The following is a 15,049-nucleotide window of genomic DNA, read 5'->3' on the forward strand; positions in this document are numbered from 1 at the left end:
TTGCCAATTATTCCTTTTCGGTCCAAAAAAATGTCACTAAACCAAAATTTACAAGTCAATATCTTGTGACACAACTAAACATAGCAAAGATTGATTGATTGGTTTTTGTTTTACACTGCGTCAGTGCAAAAATGCTAAATATTGTGAATAAAACATGGCAATGAACAATTTATTACAAAAATGAGATGGACAGATGGAAAAAATAGACAACAAGCAGTTTGAAAGACAAGTGAACAGATCAGATGAATGGATTCCTTTTTTATAACAAATGTAACCATTCTAAGTTCATTGATACTAATAGCAAAGTCATTTGTAATCCTGGTTGACATTAAATCTATGACGTAGTCTTATAATGATGTTTTTGCTAGCTGTCCTTAAAGTTGCGTGTTTCTAGTGATATAAGGTGCCATTTAAAGCTTGATGAACAGGTTACGACATGGAAATCTATTTTTTAGGAACTTCAAATTTTTAGGAATCTTCAATTGACTGTTAAATAACAAATTTCGATGTCAATTATAGCAGGAATTTCATCCCACTATCTTGAAGTAATTCTTTATCATCCTATCATTTAAACCCTATTGATCACCTCAATTCTGTCGTAAAATTCGAGAATATGAAAAATATTTCTATACAGGCCAACTTATTTCCCTGCTAATAATGCAAAACTTAAATGATGAAAAATTTACCATTTTTAACAATAATGATGAAAAATTCCCTACTTTAAAAAATAATGATGAAAAATTTCTTTCCATGAAAGGTCATTAGAGAAAGGAGTAGCATTTCATAAAGATGGATGTCCATTTTATATAACATGAGAACACAATTTGTCAGGAATATAACACAATTCTCATCCATCACAAAATTCCACATTACATGTCAGTTTCTAATATATTTTTTCGCTATTTAAATATAATATGTCTACAATGTTTTCAACAAAAAATTACACTGAGATATTTCAAAATAAAAAAATACATGTCAACGGAAAATGACTGTTGTCACTAACGTAGATTGGCAATTGTCTGCAACTTGAACGTTCCAATCAGCCAGTCACACTTAACATAGAACCATTGTGATGAGAAACAATTTCAGTAAATTAAAAGTTGTATAAACATATCATAAACCTTTTGAAATGGTTGCCTGGCAATGTTTTTAATTATAGACATGTTTTAAACTAGACATGTTTTAATTTACAGACATGTATTTTACAGATCGTATAACATGCCATGTAAAGAATTTAATCAGAATTAAACTTGAAAAAATTCTGTGCTAGTTCAATGACAGACAATGGTATTGTGTCCTTCTTTATGTCTGAATATGCAAGCATTTTTCAATTTAAACCAAAGATTGAAAGAAGTTGTAGTGTTTCTCCTTTTTTGCTTGCCTTATTAAGTTAATGCATAAACAATTCATATTGCCATCTTTTAAACAAAATATTCGATGCTAATAAATGCATTGTTAAATGCTTTGTTAATATGAATGGTTGATTGGTTGGTGTTTAAGGTGGTACCTAACACTACAGGGAGATAACTCTTTAAAGTCAGCAGAACGTTTTAATGACATTGTGTTCAAAAGGGTATATTAAGCTTCTCAATGATCAAAATAAGTGTTTGTCAAACTGCTAGCTAACCAGTATAATTTTCTTATTAAACGGTTGGTTTAATTTTTTAGAAATTTTTACATTTTTGTCAAAGGGTCAAAGTTAATACTTTGTCAAAATTTTAAGAAAATTAAACGAGCCAAATTAATTTTAGTTAAAGTGTTAGGTACCACCTTCAGACCACTTTTAACATTATTGTGCTTTTTTCATGGTGGTCAGTTTTTATTGGTGGAGGAAACCAAAATGCCTAGAGATAACAATGACCTTCGGTAGGTGCACTCGAAGTAGTCTCCTCTCCAACCTTAATTAACAATCAAGTCAATTCTTTAATTAGGTTAAAAAGTAGTTCTGGGGACTTGAAGTTGAACTAACATTTATCAGCAGTACTGACAATAATGATGACGTAACAGTTTATAAGTCAGAGAGATAGAAGAAGGAAAGGGTTGGGCAAAACAAATAGAGGATTGATATGGAAAAATATTTTTTTTTTCTCTCACTTAATTCCTGTTTAAATGCATGAAATTATGACATGATGAAATAAATATTTCTTTTTGCATACTTCAAATAAAGCAGATAATTAATTATGGTTACATAAACAAAAACATATATTTTGAAGACAACAAAATTTGATCTCCGTCAAAACATTTATTAGAAATGTATCTTTGAAATGTAATAAATTTGTGTCAGCAGTCAGAAAACCTTGACATACAAAGGAAGAAAAAAGACTATTACCATATGAATTGTCTTGTGGTTAATTAAAGCTGAAAGTTTTCATTGAAAGAAAAACACAGTAGGGAATAATGTGACATTCTTAATTGACTGAAAGTACAATAAAAAGACAATATTGCTCTCTCGTGAATTGTTACACCTAAGTTATTTAGAGTTGACACGCAAACTTAAAATCATCCATTTATTCACCATCTAATACAAACATGTGGCTATTATTATTGTTGACATTCAAATAGTAAGAATTAGGTCATGTGTCATCAATGGTCACTCAAATTGACTGATTTTTTTTTTAAATTAGAAAACCTTTTTGTACTGGTGGTCAATTTGGAAATAATAGCGTGTTTGCAATTCATGATTCATATTTTGCTAGAACAAGATACTTGTTATGAAATTTCATATAGATATATGATAATAATTAATCTAAATTATAGAGTTTTAATCAATTAAATTCATTACAATAACCAAAGGGACCTGTTTTGTAACATGCTTCCTGAATATTAAAGAAGTACCAATCAAGCAAATTTTGACATTGTCATATGTCACGGACATCAAAAAGTCATCAATGTGATAAATTCATTATGTTTTCAAAAGCACTTCAGAGCTTATGTTTGTAAATGTCTTGCATATTCTTCCTCTTAATAAAGTTTTATGTCTTATGTCTTATGTAGTGAATTACAGGGGTATAAGGAATATATAAGTTTCAATGAAAAACCTGTATTTGGACATGGCTGGGACTCAAGCATCGAGAATTTGGTACCGGAACTTAAAACTACTTTCAGCGCTATTGAAAATTTTGTGATGGCCTGTTTTTTTTGTTGGAGGAAGCCAGAGAGCCCAAAGAGAACCACAACCTTTGTTAGATAAACGGTAATTCGTATACATTTTGTATTTTCCCTTTGATCTTACTACCTAATGTTTTCGAGTATCAATGTACTGGCTGTATCACTGAAAATATTAGGCAATACATTGCGTGATGTCATAATTACCGATAAACAGAATAATAGGTAGTTGAGTTTTTGATACTGACTATATCATGTTGAATATCTTAACTCGCCCTAATGGGCTCGTCTAGATATTCCACATGATATAGTCAGTATCAAAAACTCAACTACCTATTATTCTATATATCACAGAGATATGTCTTGCTTTTTGGTAATTTTGATAATGCATATTTTAAAATAAAATTGCAGTACTTTAACATGTAAGTTTTGCAAATATTCAAAGTCAAGGAAACATGACTGAAGGTACATGGCTAAACAATCTCCATGGAAATAAGATGTGCTACTGCTTATACAACTGCTTACCAAATGCCATTGACTTATCATAAGTAGTACCCTAAAAATTGCAAAGTCGATAGACCATAACTGAGGGGGTGGGGCCAAATAATCTCAATGGTAATGAAATGCGCCAATACTAATACAACTGCATACCGAATATCTTTAACTTACCACTAGTGGTTCACCATAAACTAGACCTAATCACAAACTAAGACATTGTTGACGCTGCCTTCGTTGCAGTCACTGAAGCAGGAAACAGCATATCTATGTCTTGCTTTTTGACTCAAGGGAGACAAAAAACTAACAATTAAGATTGGAATATACTGCACCTGCCATGTTAGGAGTTCTCACTCACAATATCTGTGTTGACAGACTAGTGATTAAATAATTGGACTACTAAGACCACATGGCAACCCCAAAATTTATCATGAATCCCACATATTCCATTATACCATCTACATAACCAATTTCTATCCCACTCATTTTAACATAAGGGCAGACAACACTTGAGTACTCATAAAATTAATTAAGAACTGCAAAATATATATCCTGTTCTCAAATGACGAAACCTTATTGTTTGTATTTAAGTTGGTTTTCAATTTATTACTTTGTTGTTTATATCAGAAATTTAATAGTCTCTAATGATTTCATTCACAACAAGACTTTACTTTAAAGTGTAATTTGAACTTGGCACATGTTGTTACATTTATTTCCCTTCCCTTAGAGAGAAATGAATATTTGCTCACACCAGAAAAGTCATATTTCCCAAAAGGCATGATCTGATAAAATGCTTATACTTTACAACTCATCACTGTTAAGCTACTACTGTAATCAAATATACAGTCATTCTGATCAGTAGATTGTGTGAAAAGTGTGATGAAAAATGTGAGTAAAACATGTGTTTTAATTCGATATAAATAAAAAAACAAAAAACAAGAGGAAGTGTCTAATAGATCCCAAAAGCCCTCACACTTTACTACTGCCAACTGTAAAGCTTCATAAGAATTCATCCTGTTAAGCAGTTCCTGGGAAAAGTGTTACCAAAATAATTGTTGGATGAACAAAGGGACAAGTTGATTAAAATATAACCCCACTCTTGGTAGGGGTATAATCAATGGTTTCATTACTAATACCTTTCTATGACTTCTAGAAAATAGTTTAATAAGGAATATGAACTTTCTCAAATCCCTAGATTTTATAGCATAAAAAGTGCATCATTATTTTTTTAATTTTATTTTCATTATAAGCTTGCAATAACCATAATCCCCACGATCTGATAGGGTGTATTCAATGTTGAGACAAGGAGTAAGAGGACTTAATGCTTCTCTTATTTGTCATAAGGGCAGGTGATACTTGAGTACTCATAAAGCTAATGAAGTGCAAAATACATGTCCTGTTCTCAAATGATGAAACCTTATAAGTTGTCATCCAATTAATATTTTGTTGTTTATATCAGAAATTTAATAGTCTCTAATGATTACATTCAAAACAAGACTATACGTTAAAGTGTAATTTAGAACTTTGCACATGTTGTTACATTTATTTCCCTTCCCTTAGGGAGAAATGAATATTTGCTCACACCAGAAAAGTCATATTTCCCAAAAGGCATGAGCTAATGCTAAGCTTACCCCCACTCCTATTTTCAAAGTACATTTGTATTTTCAAACAGGATGTAGGTAGGTGTCTGACGGATCTGAAAAGTGCTTACACTTTACAACTCATCACTGTCAAGCTGCTACTGTAATCAAATATGCAGTCATTCTGTGCAATAGTTCGTGAGAAAAGTGTGAAGAAAATATGTGTTTTAATTCAATATAAATATGAATTAAAATTTCGGCAAACAGGAAGAAGGTGTCTTGTAAATTCCAAATGCACTCTTACTTTATAAATGATCGCTGTAAAGCTGCATTTTGTATAGAAGTTTATGAAAAAAGTGTGACTGCAATAATTGTTAGACAAACAAACAGGGACAAGGTGATTAAAATAGAGACCCCACTATTATTGGGGTATAATTAAATGATTTCATTACTTTATCTTTTTTTGACTTCTCGAAAATATTTTAATAAGGTAGATGCAATTTCTCATATCCCTTGATTTTAAGGTAGATTCATGGTATACCGCCATCTTGGATTGTACTATTGCAGTACACAATCAGTCTAGTTATTTGACTAAATCTGCAAATTTGTTGACAGATGTGCAATTTTAAGGGGAGATAACTCTTTTAGTAAAAAAAAATATACTGGTCTGATAAGGAAATTTAATATTTTTAATTGTAGCAAGAAAACAAGTTTGTTGACACCATTTTTTCTTTTTATTTTCTTAAAACATATAATAAAACATATCTTCTCACAATTTATTTCAAAATTCTATCTCATAGATTTCTTTTTATGCATAAAAATGTGTTTTTGCATGATCATTCTAAGCAAATTTAGACAATTTTCAACAACTCGTAGCTTTAAAAATAGCACGGTGACCCATCCTTTTTATCATATTTTTGAAAAGAGCATTTTAGCAAAGAATAAAAAAAAATTATCTCAGGGAAACTTATACCTATGATCTACCTTAAGAGTTGCCTCAGTGTCTGAAACAGCATATTCAGTGTTAAGACATACCTTGCCAGATATCCCCCTGGTTACACAATATAATATTTACCAGTTGTTTAGGTCTGATTTGTGATATAATTTTCTTCATGGATTCTCCATCAGATCTTCCCTCAAAGTCTATGTACTGGATGTTAGCATTGATGTCCAATGTTACAGTGGCCGCTACACACTTTGTAGGTACTTCTGACAGATCTATGAAAGGAAAATCTAAAATTTGAAATCCATTGCAACAAGAGAAAATCTTGATCATCAACATTACATTTTCATCCATATACTTGACTTCAAAGTAGTGCTGAATAATTATGCCATGTTTCATCACCAAATACTCTTTGTGGTTTTCAGGTGCAAAGTTCAACAAATATTTGACAATGTCTTTCCAAGTATAGTTTCTACTTTGCATATAACACATCTTCAAGTAAAGATGATTTAGCATCTTAAATTTCATTACCCAACTCCAAGGTTTTTGAACTGATATAAAAAAGATGTGGTATCATTGCCAATGTGATAACTCTCCACAAGAGACCAAACAACATATGATGGAATATGTAGACAGCTCTCTGACAAGCAAAAAATTCTAACTGTAAAGATTTAAGGGCTACTACAGACACGGGGACATATTTCACTCCACACAGCACTAGTAACAAACACTACAGTAAATATAAAAAAGATGTGGTATGATTGCAAACATGACCATTTTGACAAATTTTGCAGTTACTATAAAAATGTCTATGTGACTGATAAAATGTAGGTCCTAGCAGTATGAAGTAACTCACAGCACTAGAAACATTACAGAAGGGGAAAATATTTTGTATTTTCTAGATCATTGATCCTCACAATAACTAAAGAATCATAAAACTTACCTATCATTGACTCATCTTCTTTCTTTACTTTCTTCTCCTTTGAAATAAAATACAGATCAAACTTAAATAAATAAAATCTATATAATTTATATATATATATATATGTGACCAAAATATGTGCTAAGTCAGGAATCTGTTGTTCAGAGGTTGTTGTTTTTTGATGTGGTTCAAAAGTGTTTCTCTTCTCTTTTATTTTATATAGATTAGACTGTTGGTTTTCCTGTTTGAATTGTTTTATACCCACATTTTATGACCCTTTTTAGCTTGCTGTTAGTTGTGAGCTAAGGCTCCTTGTTGAAGACCATTTAACTATAGACCTATAATTGTTTACTTTTTACACATTGTGACTAGCTATAGGATGAAGAGTTGTTTCATTGGCACTCATATCACATCTTCTTATTTCTATTAAAAAAAAATTCATTACTTATAGATTCTGGTATTTTAGAGATCATGAAGAAATTTTGATCGTCTTATGACATCACATAAATATGCTAAATGTTTTTCAATTTCAGAACAAAATGTGCCTACCCAGCAATTTTATAAGTAAAAGAAGAATAAGGAAATGAAAATGAGATAAAAATTGTTAACCACTTAATGCAATGCTGACTTTGTTTTTACATATAGCAATATCACCCTGTTTACTATTCATTTAAGTTTTACACAAACTTACAGCAGTTGTTTCTTCATCTGCAGGAGCTACTTCTAAAATGGTGTAATCTTCAGGTCTGAAATAAAAAAAATATATGGAAATTTGTAGAAATACCATAAACAACCATAACCAATTGAGGTATTGAAAATCAGAACTGTGCTTAACTTCAAGTAAGTTCTGCCTTTGTAGTTAAACAGAACATTAATCCTATACCAGAATCTCAAAGACAACATTAATCCTATACCAGAATCTCAAAGACAACATTAATCCTATACCAGAATCTCAAAGACAACATTAATCCTATACCAGAATCTCAAAGACAACATTAATCCTATACCAGAATCTCAAAGACAACATTAATCCTATACCAGAATCTCAAAGACAACATTAATCCTATACCAGAATCTCAAAGACAACATTAATCCTATACCAGAATCTCAAAGACAACATTAATCCTATACCAGAATCTCAAAGACAACATTAATCCTATACCAGAATCTCAAAGACAACATTAATCCTATACCAGAATCTCAAAGACAACATTAAAATGAAGTAGGTTTGATAAGATCCAATTACTGCCCTTATTTGGTCCAATAGTTATCAAAGGTACCAGTATTATAATTTAGTATGCCAGACGCGCGTTTTTTCTGCATAAGACTCATCAGTAACGCTCAGATCAGAATAGTTATAAAGCCAAACAAGTTCAAAGTTGAAGAGCATTGAGGACCAAAAGTTCCAAAAAGTTGTGTCAAATACAGCTAACGTAATCTATTCCTGGGATAAGAAAATCCTTAGTTTTTTGAAAAATTCAAAGTTATGGCCTTTCATTTCTAGCTAACATTTCTAATAAGGATTTGATGTAGCATTTTAAAATAGTTACCTAAAAAATCCTCTTTTTTTAATTTAGTAATCAGCACCCTTTTAAATGACAGCAAACTTAGCAGATATATTTTTATTTTCCACCATTTATTTTTTTCAGGACAATTTATGATCAAAGTTCGTGAGATTTGTTAACTAAATCAAATAATCTTGATTTATGTTCTCACATGTATCACATCAAAACCCTTTTTATATTGATTTCATATATTCGTGGGAATTAAGCTTTTTCATATTCACAGACACCTATCTATTGTCGAAAATTGTATGTTGCCCTCTAAATTGTGGCTTTTTATATATTTGTGCTATTAGACTGCTTACTTATTGACATATTGATTTGTCATAAGTGTAAACAAAACCTGGAAATAAAAAAATATTTTCCTCTCCCTTTGTAATAACATAAAAGGTATCAATTTTTCTGCACAAGATGCACATTTCAACAATCAATGTTTCTAAACTTCCTTGTATGCCATCAAATGCTATTAACTGAACTACATTCATCCCATGTTCTATTTCATTGAGAAAAAAAAAGGTTTTTATTATTTACTAAGCAATTTATAAATTTCATTTAATATGACATAAATCCAATAGTGCAGGTAGCCTAGCTGCACATACTTGAATATCAATAAGACAGAAGCAATTACCTGATAATTTCACCATACTCATCCCATTTGACTTTCTCCTCGCTATATGGAAACATTGGATAAGCTTTCTTAGCATGCTTGAAAAATCCTGTTCTTGATTTACCCTGGAAAAGAAATGAACAAAAAGGTTGATAACCTTCAAATAGACATAATACAATTTTCTAACCTCCCTAAAGCCAGCTAAGCTTAATGAACCAATTTCTCAGTGACTGTTATTGCAAGATATTACTAAATATGTGACATGTCATTGTTTTGATACTTGTACATGTGCATATGCCAAACCTATCATCACCTACTTTTTGGAAGAAGTCCTAAGTCAATCACTTAAAATCTACTGATGCATGCACATTTGAGGATGAAAAATCAACAAAAAAAAAACTAGTGTAAGGTAAAAATTCTTGGTTATTCACTCCAAAAAAATCTGTGCTAAGTTCCATGACAAAAAATATAATTTTTTGCATGTCAATGCCCTTCTCTATAATTATCTGATTAAATTTTTCTATAAGACAAAAGGAGAACAGCTGTCTAAACCAAGGTCTATTTAATACAGAGTTGACAAATCTTCTGTGTTAACTTTTCATCTTGTATGACATCAAGTTCCTTCAACTTAAACAATTCTATAATAGATATTTGTACTGTGTTTATATTTCATCCTTTATGACATATAGTTCCTTCAACTTAAAACATTTCTATAATAGACAATTTTCTTTTGATACTACCAGGGATCATGACACTTAACTCATAACATTTTATGACAAGCTGATAAAAGATGCATAAAGGCGTTTACAGTTTAAGCAAAACAATAAATAAATGAATTACCCTTCAAAAAACTTGATGAAACAATAAATCTGCAAAGTAAGACTGTCACAACATAGTTCATTGTTTTAAGTGACAAAGAAGCATCCAAGGACATCATGACTTAAAACTGTCAAACATTTGATAGAACCCTGAAGTTAGATCAAATCAGAAAAATCTAGAAGCAGTCATATAGATAGTAGGATAAATCAGAAAAAAACATTAACAGTCATTAAAGTGTTACTTGGATGGAGAGTTGTCTCATTAGCACTCACACCACATCTTCCTATATCTATTAAAAAAGTAGGATAAATCAGGAAATCTAGCAACAAAGTGATTGAGAAAGTAGGATAAATCAGGAAATCTAGCAACAAAGTGATTGAGAAAGTAGGATAAATCAGGAAATCTAGTAACTGTCATTGAGAAAGTTAAATAAATAAAAAAGCAGGAACACTGGTAACAGCCATTGAGAAAGTATTATGAAATCAGAAAATCTAGAAACAGTCAACAAGAATGTAGAATAAAATCAGGAAATCTAGAAACTGTCATTGAGAAAGTAGAATAAAATCAGGAAATCTAGTAACTGTCTGAGAATATGATAAAATCATAAAATCTAGCAACAGATCTAGAGTCTGAGTCTTTGAGAAAGAAGGGTATATCAGAAAATCTAGTAAAAGGGTTATTGAGAAAGAAGATAACAATCAGAAAATCAAACGAGCTATAACAGCAGCCAAAATTGTCAATGTCTTTTTAGCTTTTATGATGTCTGCATGCTCTTTCATTGAGATATTTACTTTAAAATGGAAATGTATAAATCAACAGAATATAGATCTTAAGGGATAAATATGGATTTCAAATTGTAGATTTGATGACTTTAAGACAAATATATAAGACAGTTTTGGTTTCTATACAAAGGTACATGTACATTAAAGAAATAACGAACAATTTAAACTGTGTAGATATATTCTAGATTCAAATCCATAGATTTATCAAGTATCCCAGGGGACAAATATAACAGCTACAAAACTTTAGCATGTTACAAAGTTCGAGAGGAATACTTAAGAGATTGTAAAATGAAATTTTAAACATTCATAAGACAGTAGTCTAATCGACAATCATAACAACGTACATCTATATGTCAATTTAATTTTTTTCCCATCCTGATTATAAGATTTTTAATTTAGATATGACAGTAAATAGAATTTTTATTGTAGTTTCATGTAAGCAATAAAATATAGAATTAATTTTCTGCCAATACTAAATGTACCATTAAGTCAAGTATAATGTTCAAAGAGGGATCTGATGTATTGTTTTAAATAAACATAAAACTTTATTGATTTAATGATAAGGTGAAGTTAAATTTTGTTATCTTCTTATAAAAGTCAAAACAAAATTTAATCCCAGCCTATTAACAATTTTATGGTAGAAGCATGACGAACAAATAATAAATATATGATATAAGCATAAAGATCTAATGTAAAATTTATGACTTGAAACTTATGAAATTACTAAAGTAAATGTCTGATGGCTCCCAATTCAATTGTGATTTACTTATATTTTGTTTTTGTTTAAATTACATTGATAGAATAAAACTGATGGATCAGCAAAAACATTGAAACTTAAACTATAATAAACAACTGTCATACCAGTGGGAGGTTAAGCTAGCTATAAAACCAGATTTAACCAAATATTTCTTAATAAAATACAGTACCAAGTCATATGACAGTTGTGTTGTTTAGTTGATTGAAAGTGTTTTAATGCTTTAGTAAGTTTTTATAGACCTCCCCTTTATGAATTTTACTTGGAGTTTTGTATTTTTGTAATACTTTTTTCATCCTATCTGACAAAGTCCTCGATATCATTGTCAGATATGTTTTGCTTCTAAGAATAATAGCTTAGAAAAAATAAGCTGCTTTTCAAATGCCAATTCATAATAATAATGCTTTTTAGTTTTGTTTAGACAAGTTAAAAATACTTTTTAATGAAATTTCAGCGAGTGCTTGTCTGCTCAGTTGGTGCACATAGAGGTGCTTGCCACATGAACAAATACTATGATGCATTGTATTGTCAGGAATTCCTAAAAGTCACAACTATGACTTACTGGGTATTGTAAAATTTATGATTTGAAACTTATGAAATTACTAACTGTCTGATAGCTTCAAATTCAATTGTGATTTGCTTATATTTTGCTTTTGTTTAACTTACATTGATAGAATAAAACAAAAAAATTGAAACCTGAACTATAATAAACAACTGTCATACAGGTTGGAGGTTTAGCTAGCTATAAAACTTGGTTTAACCTACAATTTTCTTCTGAAAGTAATCCTATTCTGTCAGGCAACACAATAAAAACCCCTAATAAGAAATTGTTTAAAAAAAATATAACGTTTGGGTAATGTTCAATGACTTTTGTATACAACAATCCTAACTTCAAACCTGCAGGATCTATCTTATGTATAACTGGTCCCACTTTGATGACATACAAAATCAACTGATTTCCACTTTGAAAGGTAAAATCTAATACAATTTAATTGTTATTACATAAAAACTTGTGAACTGTAATTTATCGTGTCATTTATGTTAAAAGACAGAAAAGTATATACACTTTATGCAATTAATTTGTATTTTCTGGAGGATAACATGCAGATAAATGATACTCTCACAGAAAATAAGACTCATTTGTTTCAATTTGTAGCTAAAAGATTTCTCCACTTAAGAGATCATTTATAGACTTTCAACTAAAATTAGGTGTAAAATTTACATTTTTAATTTCTCTGGATAAGTGGAATTTATAAGAAATTCAAACCTAACATACTTTTAATTTATTAACTGCAAAAACTGAGTAAAATTTCATGTGTCTGAAAATATTTTCTTTGCGACATATCATTCAAAGACATTACAGTTAAATGTGACACTTAAAAATTCCATCCTAGAAAAGTTTAAATTAAAATCTCATATAGCAGAAAGAAATTGTTCAATAAAGCCATAAAGCCAACATTTTATGACCTTCTGAGAATATATTGTGCTACATTTGTCAACTGTGTCAAAACTACATCAATAAAACTCAATCCTATTAAAATTTTAAATTTAACAAAAGCTTTCAGGCAAAATGATAAATATATTTAATAACGTGCGCCTGGCAAACTAAATCATAATCCTGGTACCTTTGATAACTATTTTATGACTTTAAAAAATATGCTTCAATTGATCCTTTTTCTGATGGACAAAAACACTTGTCTTTTGTTGACCTTTAGCTTAAAGAGTATTGCTCATTTTGTGTGATGTTGCTTTACTGTACATGTATAAGCAACCCCTTTTTTTTTATTATAGGGGCCCATACATGTGATTCTGTCTGCGGGAGCCAAAATTTTAGCTTTCTTTTGACCATCACTTTTAGAATTTAAATCTAAGGCTTTTTCTAAAATTTAATCCTGTAAATTTTCCCAATGTCCATTTTTGTTGTACAATCGATGTCATTCTCTTGCTGACCCTTATAAATATTGATTTGTGCCTGCCCTAAGCCTCTTTTTCAAAGTGGTCTTAGTAGTTAATCTACAGTGTTCCCTAGCTGGTCACCATTGAGGTTTTGAATTTGAAACACAGCTCAAGGCAAGGTGCTTTTGACTATGAACTTAATTGACCAGGGTATGAAATCAACCTATTTCCACTTTGAAAGAAAAATCTAATACATTTTAACTGTTACAGCATCAAAATGTCTCAACTGCAATTTGTCAAATCCTTAATTCCAAAAGATGGGTTAATTTACCAATCCTGTTTTAAAAGGAGAATTTAAAGTACTAAAATCTTTTGACATTTTGGCAGATAAAGAAAAATAGAACTCTAGCTCTAATCCTAACTCCACAGGAATGGCCTTTCTATAAAAAGCAACACTTGCAACTTTTATCACACTTCACGCAATTGATTTCTATTTTTAGGAGGATAACACGCAGATAAGTGCTACTCACATGTAAATAAAGACTCATTTGATTCAGCTTGTAGCCAAAAGCATCATTTACAAAATATAAAGGGAAAACTAGGTTTAAAATTTTTCATTTTTAATTTCAGTGGATAACTGAGAACTTGTTTAATGAAAACAACAGATTATGAATTGCATGTGACTGCAGTGTTTTTAATTGCAACATATCGTTAATTTCATGTAACATTTGAAATTCCATCCAAGAAAAGTTAAAATTAGAATCTCATATAGGGGAAAGAAATAGCTTAAATTTTATTAAATATAAACAATTAAGCCAACATCTTATGACATTCTGAGAATATATTGTGCTATATTTATCAACTGTGTCAAAACTATGTCAATAAAACTAAATTCTAATAAAATTTAAAATTGAACAAAAGCTTTCAGTCAAAATGATAAATAAATTTTATAACAATTCAATAGCTTCAATTCCACAAATCAACCAACTGAACAAGATTCTGATGCATCATAAAAGTCACAATGAATTTAAAACAACTTTAATCAAATAAAGTTTGGAAGGACAGATAATTTTTCACATTTTCAACAATAAGTTTTATGTACAATTTTTAAGAGGATAGCAGCCCACTTTTTAAAACTATTAAATAAGACTTATGAACAATATTCATCCTTTCTTATTGAATCAACTTTTGACAATCAAAACAAAGTCAGCAAGCTGAAAACAAACAAAAAATGTGTCAAGAACTCTGTTGTTTTATTTATTTTATTTTATAAATTTGTTGATTTTAAGATTCAAACTTTTAAATTTTACCACAAAAATTCAATTTTCTTTTTCATCTAATGTCTTCCTGAATATGCATGAAATACTTCCCACTGAATATTTAACAATGTATAATTAATCAATTATCTGATATGTGTTCATAACAATTGAAAAAAGTCTTTGTTGAAATAATGTGTTTGGATTGAACCTCTTCTACATGGCAAAGAAACTTGTCATTTGTTGACCTTTTGCAAAAAAAAAGAAATTTTGGTGTGTTGTATGATTGGTGTATAACCTACATCTGAACTTTTCATAAAGGGAAACC

The 15,049-nt window shown here is 30.1% G+C and overlaps 1 protein-coding gene across 1 annotated transcript in view; it reads right to left on the minus strand.

Annotated features, from left to right (window-relative positions):
* The window catches only part of LOC134710251 (cleavage and polyadenylation specificity factor subunit 2-like), a 132,774-nt gene that overhangs the window by 19,546 nt on the left and 98,179 nt on the right, over positions 1-15,049 (minus strand). The window contains exons 13-16 of the mRNA XM_063570526.1: positions 9,236-9,339; positions 7,737-7,791; positions 7,067-7,103; positions 6,256-6,398 (exon numbers count right to left, since the gene is read on the minus strand). Of these exons, the coding sequence (XP_063426596.1) occupies positions 6,256-6,398; positions 7,067-7,103; positions 7,737-7,791; positions 9,236-9,339 (339 nt within the window). The remainder of the gene's footprint in view (positions 1-6,255; positions 6,399-7,066; positions 7,104-7,736; positions 7,792-9,235; positions 9,340-15,049) is intronic.

The sequence above is a fragment of the Mytilus trossulus genome, chromosome 3 (genome assembly GCF_036588685.1).
Source record: "Mytilus trossulus isolate FHL-02 chromosome 3, PNRI_Mtr1.1.1.hap1, whole genome shotgun sequence".
In the NCBI taxonomy this organism is placed as follows: domain Eukaryota; kingdom Metazoa; phylum Mollusca; class Bivalvia; order Mytilida; family Mytilidae; genus Mytilus; species Mytilus trossulus.